The sequence below is a fragment of the Glycine max genome, chromosome 19 (assembly GCF_000004515.6).
Source record: "Glycine max cultivar Williams 82 chromosome 19, Glycine_max_v4.0, whole genome shotgun sequence".
Lineage (NCBI taxonomy): Eukaryota > Viridiplantae > Streptophyta > Magnoliopsida > Fabales > Fabaceae > Glycine > Glycine max.
In genome coordinates this window covers 22,973,522-22,984,024 of record NC_038255.2, presented here as the reverse complement: position 1 = coordinate 22,984,024, position 10,503 = coordinate 22,973,522, and the positions used below count along the sequence as shown (strand labels likewise).

The 10,503-nt window shown below is 35.0% G+C and overlaps 1 protein-coding gene across 1 annotated transcript; it reads left to right on the top strand.

Moving 5' to 3' along the window:
• The first annotated feature begins 3,218 nt into the window (after positions 1 to 3,218).
• On the top strand, positions 3,219 to 7,299 carry LOC100527347 (uncharacterized). The gene is given in 5 exon segments (NM_001251627.2): positions 3,219 to 3,368; positions 4,311 to 4,368; positions 5,621 to 5,710; positions 6,816 to 6,933; positions 7,050 to 7,299. Coding segments are annotated over 5 exon segments (480 nt in total). The 5' UTR covers positions 3,219 to 3,222; the 3' UTR covers positions 7,118 to 7,299.
• Positions 7,300 to 10,503: the final 3,204 nt, after the last annotated feature.

The following is a 10,503-nucleotide window of genomic DNA, read 5'->3' as shown; positions in this document are numbered from 1 at the left end:
ATTACCCTTTTCGGGGCACCTTTCGTCTTAACCTGTGTTGGAGGAGGACACATAGAGGTCTCATCGGGAAACGCAAATTCTCAGAGTTTACTCTTGAAAGTAACTTTCCCACAAACATCAAGTTCATCGAATCTTTTCTATATTCTATCCATCTCTTCCTTGATGCTCACTTCAGCCTCACATAGCCCTTCTGGTCTAAAAAATTAAGTCTCCTCCAGTACATATGGACACACCCACAAGAAGACACATTGTCTTTCAAATGACGTACGCGCTTAAACTCAACCGAAATTTCATTTAAAGCATACCTTGACATTATTCCCAGAAGCCTCTTGTATAAGGTTTTCTTAAAAACATGACCAACAACATGTGTACTTGTTTCGAATGATGCTCTAATTTCAGTGTGTTGCAACGCCATCATGTTGTTCATTGCATCCCAAATACTACAGAGGTCTCCCACGCTATTCTGTAATATCCTCTTCAAAGACCAATGAGCATATTCAACCCTACATTTAAAACACACAACAGAGAAGACAAATTAATAACAATAATGCTCCAAACAATCATTAAAAGAAACTTGACTAATATAATAAAACATTTAAATACCTATTTGTTGTTGTGTTGCCTAGGTGCATCACCTTATTCGTCCAGGCCAAGATAAATTTCTCCTTGTCTGGGACAATCCATGTCTCACATACGTAGTCAATGAGCATTGGTCACGAGGAACACACTACTTGAAACCTTTGAAGGTGCTCAGGGAACTCCTGTTCCGAAGGACAATCTACCAGGTTACCCCAACTATCCATTACGTAGTCCCAAGCATTCTTCTGACCAACAAGCGATTTACACTTTGCCTTCACATTCTTGTCTATGTGAAACCTGCACAACAAATTCTTACACTCCGGAAACACAACTTTCACAGCATTCATCAGGGCTAGGTCTCTGTCTGTGACAATAACAACAGGAAGACGATCATTTCTTAAAAAAAAGGCCTCGAAACCGTTCCAATGCCCATACAAGATTGTTCACGCACTCACCCTCTAGATATGCAAACCCAGCAGAGAAAGTCATCCCGGTTGGTGTTACCCCCACAATGTCAAGCAATGGGAGCCTGTGCCTATTTTTTTTGTAGGTACTGTCTATAAAAAAAACAAGATGACATGCGTTACATAACTTAACTGCATCTGGGTGACACCAAAACAAATCACGCGCCACATCTTCATCCTTCAATCTATGCCAATGAATGTATTGGTCACATTCAAGGAGCCTCATTAGGTGTTGCATTTCACTGTCATCTCCTCTGATTGAAGAACGGTATGCACTTCTTGCATTGTAGATTTGTTTGATTGTGGTGCAACTGCTGCTGTTGTGCTCCTTCAACATTAGCAGGATGTTTCTTAGTTTCACATTCAACTTCGTCATATCAGCAATGATATTCTTCTCATCATCTGTCAATCTCCCAGCATATGGATGTCCAACTAAGGTCTTCGCCAATTCATGGTTGTGAATCCCACAAATCAGCTTCACCGCCCAACCTTCACCTCCATGCACTGGTTTTCCACGAATCTTAAATAGACAACCACATTTTCTAGTACCTGTGTCTTTTCTAACAAATTCTTTCTTTCTACCCTTGTACTTACCGCTCCTTTCACACCCAATTAAGACAAATGAAGTTCTTCCTCTGCTGCCAATATATGTATCAGACCTTATAATTACTGCAACAAAACCATTTTCACGGGCAACCGTTCGAGCCCACTTCAAAACATCTTCTTGGGTTTCAAAGACCTAGGACACAACCACGACATATTAATTTTTACACAAATCATACATTAGACCAAACAATTAAAATTGATCGACATGATTACCTGAAAAGTATTAAAAGCATCTGAACAATCAACATGTGCTTCATTCACACCACAATCTTCTTCTTCATTTTGAAAATCCATATCAACTTCTTCGGACATCGCACTGTAATATGCCAATTGATCTTCGTCCATCTTAATTCAAAGTATAACTATCACCTGATTCAACATTCAACTAAATAATTTGAACAATACAGCAACCCAAAAAAATTTACAAACTATCAATATCAAACTAATTCAACATTTGACAACCTCACACAAATATTTAATCTACATATACATAACCAAATTCAACTTTTAATTACATAATTCCAAAATTATAACCTACAAAGCTCATTTAACCAAAAAATACCTCAGCCTAGGCAAAAAAAAAAAATCAACAATTCAACCAACAAATATATTTTTATGTTTCACATAAATTACAAATAGAATTAACCAAAATAACATTCAAAATAATCTTAAAACAAAAAAATCATAAAATAAAACAAATTACTCCATGGAAGAAGCAGTCTTCCGCAGTTGATATTGCAAATGTGGAAGACTGCTTCTTCCGTGGAATCTCACGGAAGACGTCTTCCACGTGACTCCTCGGAACAAGTTTTTTTCTTCTGCAGTTGTAATGTGTTCCCCGGAAGAAAATTTTTTGCGTCCAAACTTACACCATTCTACTACCAAAAATAAACAATCAACCACACAAACCAGCTACGTACCTTACTTGACAAATATCACACCAAAGAAGAGCACAAGCACAACCAACACCGACAAAAATCGCACAGCACAAACACCAGAACGGAGAAAACGCACCAGAATGGAGAAAACGCGCACCAGAGTGGAGGAAACGTAGGAGAGAGAAAGCAAAAAGGAAGAATGAAAAAAAAAACAGTTTTTATATAAGGAATAAGTACACGGACATTTTTGAGTTTTTAAAAAATTGCTGGGTGCACCAGCAATGTTGCTGGGTGCCCCTAGCAATTGCCATCAAAGTCTCCGAACTAGCATGTAAGCCCACAAGTTAAGCCCACAAAGTTATTTGCACGGTTCGCAGACTATACCCTGTCACGTAACCCACCCCTATTGGCATGCTTTCAACGGGAGAAATACATGAATGAATATAAATAAATAAATAAATCTACTAAACAAAAGAGAATATCAATAAAATAATACAGATCAATGACGTGGTGACTTATCATTGGCACAAGCATCAAAGACAAAAAGGCACAACATTACAACCTCTGATCCTAAGAAAACGAACCCGGTTGCATTCCTCCTTATTTAGCAACAAAAAAACGAACCCGGTTGGATTCAGCCCAAAGTTCATTCACTGGATTTGGGGTTCCCTAAGCACACCATTATTTTATTATGAATGAGTGGCAATAGCAGCAACAACAACAATATAAGTAAAAGAATCTCTGTGTTGTCATCACACTTCGCTAGATCCAGCCCCATCATGGCTTCAGAGAAGCAAGCGGCTCTTGCCGTCACTCCCTCTGATGCTGATGCTCCTACCATGTATGCTTCGAAGCTTCCTCCTTTACCACCCCACTCTTCTCTCCTTTGTTGCTCTTTTGTTCTGAACACCATTTCATCTTCCCCTCTTTAATGGGTATCTCTTTGTTTCACAAAATTCCTTGCCTTCCATCTGTTTGATGTTCTGATTATCGTTGTTAGTTTGCTAAAACCCTAAAAAGTTTGCATTTTTATGTTGCCGGGGCCATTGGGTATTCAAAATTTCAACCTTTTTTTTTGTTACACATTGTTGGAAAATAAATGTTTAATATGGGTGTACGCTTACTGGTGCTTTTTTATGCTCTGAAGATGCATGCTTGATTGATGGGATGATCCATTTCCATTTTGGAGTGGCTGTTTGCTTAGTTTTACTGGTTTTTGCATTTGATTGAATTTGCTCAGCATTATTACATTTTATGTTTGATGCAATTTAAAGTAATTTTTGGTGCGATTCTGTTATTTCAATCAAATATTGCATGTTAAGTAATAAAACATCCAATACACTGCAACCATAAATTGTAGGAATATGACCATTACCTAATATCTCAAGCATAATTTGTGCTTTTGACTCAATAATAATTGCTTTTTTATGTTGTTTGGGTTAATGAGTATTCAAATTTTCATGATTTTTTTTTTATATAGCAGTCAGTTTTTTTTTTTGGAAAAAATTGTTTAAGGGGTGTGCTTTTGATGCTGTTCTTCTGCCTTGCTTGATTGGATGGTCCATTTCCATTTGAAGTTGTTTGTTTGCTTAGTTTACTGGTTTTTGCATTTGGTGGAATTTGATCACTGTTTTTAATATGTCTATGATGGAGTTGGTGCACATATCCACATTTAAATGCAAGAACCAGAGGTTCTTCTACCTCTTTGTGCTGAGAAGGCATCTCAGTTTTTGTGATACTTGTATGAGTACCTATCATTAATGTTGTATTCTTTGATGTGCAGATTTGACAAGATCATCAATAAGGAGATTCCTTCTACTGTGGTTTATGAGGATGACAAGGTAATGTAATGCTGCCTGATGTGTTTTGTTCTATGCTTGTATTTATGAGTGGCGAGTGCTGTGTTGGTGTTTCCTTGGTGAACATATGATGGATAAATTCAGAAATTTGCTATTCATTGTGAAAACAGTACAACCTACATTTATGTTGAAAATTCATTGTTTTTATTTTTTATTTTTTTTAGTTTGAGTGGAAGTCCTGGCTCTCATAGTTTATGAAACTTTGCTGTCTAGTGCCTAAACATATTAATATGTAAACATATAATAAAATGGTTCTACATTTTTCAATTTTTAAAGAAATTAGATATTTTAATAATCTATGTGAACTGACAGCTTTCACAGAAAAATAACATTTGTACTGATTGCAAGTTCTTAATTAGAGCTTTATTTCTCTAGCTCAATGTAAAAAAGTTGATTACACTGTCAAATTTATTGGAGTACTCGAGTTCTTGCTAACTAATAATGTCTTTACATGGATATTTCAATTTCTATATGGTAATTTTTTACCAAATTGAGTTTTGTAATACAATTCTATTGCTTTCTTGGTTGCCCCTCAGCCATTTGATTCTAGACTTCTGCATGAATAACTACTGGCCATTGAATTTATGGCTAAAATGTCGAGTTTTGTAATACATTTCTATTGTTTCCTTGGTTGCCCCTCAGCCATTTTATTCTAGACTTCTGCATGAATGACTATTGACCATTGAATTTATGGCTAAAATGTTGGTAAATTATAGGTACTTTGCAGATTTCCCCCCTTCAGATTAATTTTTTTTTAAAACATTTTTTATTTGGGTTCTGTTTGATTTTTTTTCCTCTCCACTTTTCCCTTCCTAATTTCTTCTCCCTTGAAAACAATTCAATTTCATGATCAGAATATTGTTTTCTGACAGTCATTGTTGATATCAATAAAATGTTTATTTGTTAACACGCTCTCAGTCTCTCTTTTCGGCCATTTCTGCGCTTATTGTAAAGAAAGCATGGCCAGATTTTGTCCAGAACCTCTGTGCTTTATGCTATTATGGTTGGTTAAATGAAAAACGAGTATTCCTAACTTGCCAAAATAGACTTGGGGATATTTTTTTAATTTTATCTTTTATGACATGTCACATATATATTTCCTTTTTCTACTCTCTCTGCATTTTAGCTTTAGCAAGTTTCCACTGTTGCCCAGCATTCTGGTCATGCTATGTCATTTGATGTAATGGTTTATAATAACTATTCATGATCCTATTGTTTTTCCCCCTTTTGACAGGTGCTTGCCTTCAGGGACATAACTCCTCAAGCTCCTACACATATTCTTATCATTCCTAAATTCAAAGACGGGTTAAGTGGTCTATCCAAGGTATTTATTAGTGGCTCTTTCTGTCTACATAAGCATATTATGCTGTCCCAAATGTTTGGAAAATCAATTACCTGTTTGCAGCCATAGCTCTTTATTATACTGCAAATCTAGTTAGAAGTGAGCTTTAGAATGCATTGCTAAGCACCCTGGATGGATGTCTGTTTAGACATAAAATTTTGGTTAATGACATTGACAGCATATTCTCTTGCTGTTCCTTCCATCCTTGAGCTCCCCCTTCTCTAGTCTGTCTCCTAGTTTCTTCTTCGTATAGATAACCCTAGCTACTACACTTCATATTAGCAATCCTTTCATTTTGTTACCACGATATATTTCACCCTTAAAACACTATTAGGACCTTTTTAATCAGCTTTTTTCTCTTCCATGTCTGTTTAGCCATTTAGTGTCAATTACTTTTCTTGTGTAATGTCATCTTACTAATGTCCATGTTATAACTTGCTATGGTCTCTTTTTCTAAGTGATGGCCTATGCTGGCAAATACTGGGCAATGAAGTGTCCCTAAATTGATTTGGTCTCCTGAACTGATGAGTGGAGGCACCAATGAGGAAATTAGATGAGATGGAAGAGAGCCTGGTTAACATGGTTGGAGGAAAACCTAAAAACATGGATGGAAAATAATAAATTGAAGTCATGGACAGAAATTATTCTTTTCTAATTTTTTTTCGTGAAGGAAAAAATAATGCAAACTGTCTTGTTTATTTATTATTTATATTTGTGGAAATGTAAGGTCATGAAACCTATTCAATTAATGTAATCCCCAATCGCATTCACAGACAACTCGTCAATTATCACACTAAATTTCTTCATTAATTCCCATGTATTTCAAATTAATATACCAGTTTTTGTAGTGCCTAAAGTTGAAATAGTAGTTTGAAATTATATTCATTCCTTTTTATGGATCTTTACTCAATTGCAAATATATTTCTAAACAACAGCAAAAGAAAAGAAATCTCTACTGCACATTCGTGATGATGACATTCGTTATTTTCATCAACACTACTTTTTTCTTTTTGCCAAATTAAATTGGGTGACAGAAATTTCTGTATCAATTGTGCTTGTACTTATATTGTTATTGATTGTTCTGCAGGCTGAGGAGAGGCACTTTGAGATTCTTGGCCGCCTTCTGTACACTGCCAAGCTGGTTGCGAAGCAAGAAGGACTCGACGACGGCTTCAGGATTGTAATTAACGATGGGCCGAAAGGATGTAAGTGCTCTTCTCCATGCCAACACTTGAACTTTGATAAATCATCTTCCATTTGAGTAATTGGTTCGTGAGTGATTTTTCTATAATATATTGGGTTACGATTTCATTTTTGACAGGCCAATCAGTTTACCACATTCATGTGCACCTCCTCGGGGGAAGACAGATGAACTGGCCTCCAGGCTAAAGTGTATGAGAGTAATAATCTGCTTGTGCTATCTTTTAATAATGGTTTAAGACAACTAATAAGTTGCTACATTGAAGTGACACCATGTAGTTAAAGATAATCAGTGTTGAATGTGTTTAAACACTTTATGTTGGATGTAGGCTACTGCTACTACTAAGTTCCAAAGTCGTTTTCTAGATTCTAATTGTGGATGGTGTCACTCTCTTATGCTATAGTTTAAACTGCCACTCTAACATTAGTGGCATCAACCAATGCTTGTAGTGGGTGTTTAATTTAGTTCACAGGCATGGCAAATTCCACCTAACTCAGCCCCACCCCACATGGGGTGGGTTAAAGGACACAGCAAGACAAGGTGGAGTTCAGGAGTAGTGATTGTGGAGTATGGTAAATGTACCACACCCCCTATATAAATAAGAATAATGCTTTTAGAGAAATTTTTAATAAAAAGTGTTTTTTCATAAGTAAATGCTAACAAGTTATGTAAAGGTTTTTTTTTTTAAAATTTTTTTTATTTTATAGCTACTGTGATTCGGCGGGTGATGGAGCAATATCGCATGGACCAACAAGACTTGCACTTGATTTTTATTGACTTGGAGAAAGCGTATGATAGAGTGCCTAGAGAGATTTTGTGGAAAGCTCTAGAGAAGAAAGGGGTTAGGGTTGCATATATTCGAGCTATCCAAGATATGTATGATAGGGTATCGACTAGTGTTAGGACACAGGGTAGAGAGTCAGACGATTTTCCCATCACAATTGGTTTGCATCAAGGGTCAACCCTTAGCCCCTACCTTTTTACCTTAATTCTGGATGTCCTCACGGAACAAATCCAAGAGATAGCGTCGAGATGCATGCTTTTTGCAGATAACATAGTCCTCCTTGGAGAGTCGAGGAAGGAGTTGAATGAGAGGTTGGAAACTTGGAGACGAGCTCTAGAAACACATGGCTTTCGCCTAAGCAGAAGCAAATCGGAGTATATGGAATGTAAGTTCAACAAAAGTAGGAGGGTATCTAACTCAAAGGTGAAAATAGGAGACCATATTATCCCTCAAGTCACACGGTTTAAATATCTTGGGTCTGTAATACAGGATGATGGAGAAATTGAAGGGGATGTGAATCATCGCATTCAAGCAGGATGGATGAAATGGAGAAAAGCATCGGGGGTGTTATGTGATGCAAAGGTACCGATCAAGCTAAAGGGAAAGTTTTATCGGACTGCAGTAAGACCGGCGATTTTGTACGGAACAGAATGTTGGGCGGTCAAGAGCCAACATGAAACTAAAGTAGGTGTAGCGGAGATGAGGATGTTGCAGTGGATGTGTGGTAAGACTCGACAGGATAAAATTAGAAACGGAGCTATTAGAGAGGGGGTTGGAGTAGCGCCTATTGTAGAGAAGATGGTGGAAAATAGACTTAGGTGATTTGGGCATGTAAAGAGAAGACCGGTAGACTCTGTAGTGAGGAGAGTAGACCAAATGGAGAGAAGACAAACAATTCGAGGCAGAGGAAGACCCAAAAAGAGTATAAGAGAGGTTATCAAGAAGGATCTCGAACTTAATGATTTGAATAGAAGTATGGTACTTGATAGAACATTATGGCGGAAGTTGATCCATGTAGCCGATCCCACCTAGTGGGATAAGGCGTTGTTGTTGTTGTTGTTGTTGTATAGCTACTGTGATTAGGACCTTTGGTTATCGGTGGGACCTTCAAGCATCTTTACAAGTTTGGGTGGTCAATTTTGAGACTCATTTTAGGTTTGTGGCTCAGTTAAATTAAAATTCTTTACCTCTCTGTTATCAAAAACAAAAATAAAAAATTCTACACCTGTCTTGTGGGAATTGGACATTTGGATCTAGGTTCACTTAAGTTCAACTTATTGAAAAGACCAAAAACTCTTATGTCTACATGTATGTCTACAAAGACTTTTTAGATGTTTGTATTTTTTTCTTAAATATATTTTTGGCCTAGCAATATAGTATTTTTTTCATTTTTGTCTTTGACATTAAATATGGATTAAAAATTGCACATATATTCATATTATTAATCTGCTAATAATATTAATAACATTATTAGTATTAATTTGCCAAAATTATTATTAATACTATATATATATATATATATATATATATATATATATATATATATATATATATATATATATATATATATATATATATAATCACTTTTTCATTCATGTATCAAAGAAACTCATTACCATGGTGATTAAGTATTGTCCGTATTGTTGATGTTAAAAGTTGGAGGGTTTAGATCTTACCATTAACCAATAAGTATCGAACTTCAATCACTTTTATGGGTAAAAAATTAGTCATTGGAATGTGTAAAAAATGAGACATTCGTTTCATTATTCATGTTAGAAAATTCAATTACGTGACACACGTAGGAGAGAAAATATCATGAAATTAATATTTATGTGAACATAGAAACTAAAGTTATTAATAAATATGTTCTTAAATTTAATAATTTATTGATATTTTTGTCCTTAAAAAATATAACTTACCGACAAATATATAAACCTATTTAGTTGACATCAATAATAAGATATGTGTACCAGTCAACACGTTAAATTTAGAAGTTTTTGATTTTGTTATTGTGAATATTTATTATAATGTATTACAATTGTAATTATATGAATCAAGACTCAAAAGGAGGCAAGATAGGAGTAGGTTCTCAAATAAAAAATCAATTTGTCAGATCTTAAATGAATCATCCACAAGTAAAAGGAAATCAACATGAGAGGTCTAGTAACCAAGACTATAATATTTTTGTAACTTTCTGATGCTGAGTCAATGACCACCTATATAATTATAATGTATTATAGTTTTTCCAAGCTTAGTTTGCAAATATTTATTATAATATATTATATATAACTATATAGGTGGTTATTAATTGAGTTTGGGAAAGCTATAAAAATTTTGTAGTTCTGGTCGCTAGATTTCTCATATTTGTTTACTTTTACTTGTGGATAATTTATTTAAGATATGATAAATTAATTTTTTATTTGAGAACCTATCCCTTTCTTGCCTGTGCTTGGGTCTTGATTCTTGAGTGATATGTTGCCATTATAAATATAATTATAATTATAATAAATATTTGCAATATGAAAATTAGAAACTTTTAAGTCTAATGTGTTGTTAGTACATGTATCTTATTATTGATGATAACTAATTAAGTTTATATATTTGTTGTATGTTTTAAGGATGAAAATGTCAATAAGTTATTAAATTTAAAGATGTATTTGTTAGTAATTTTAGTCCTTATATCCACGTGAGCATTAATTTCATAATATTTTCGTCTATACATGTCATATAGGCAAATTTTTTAACATTAAAGATGAAAGTTAATGGTGAGACGGGTTTGTCTCATCTTTT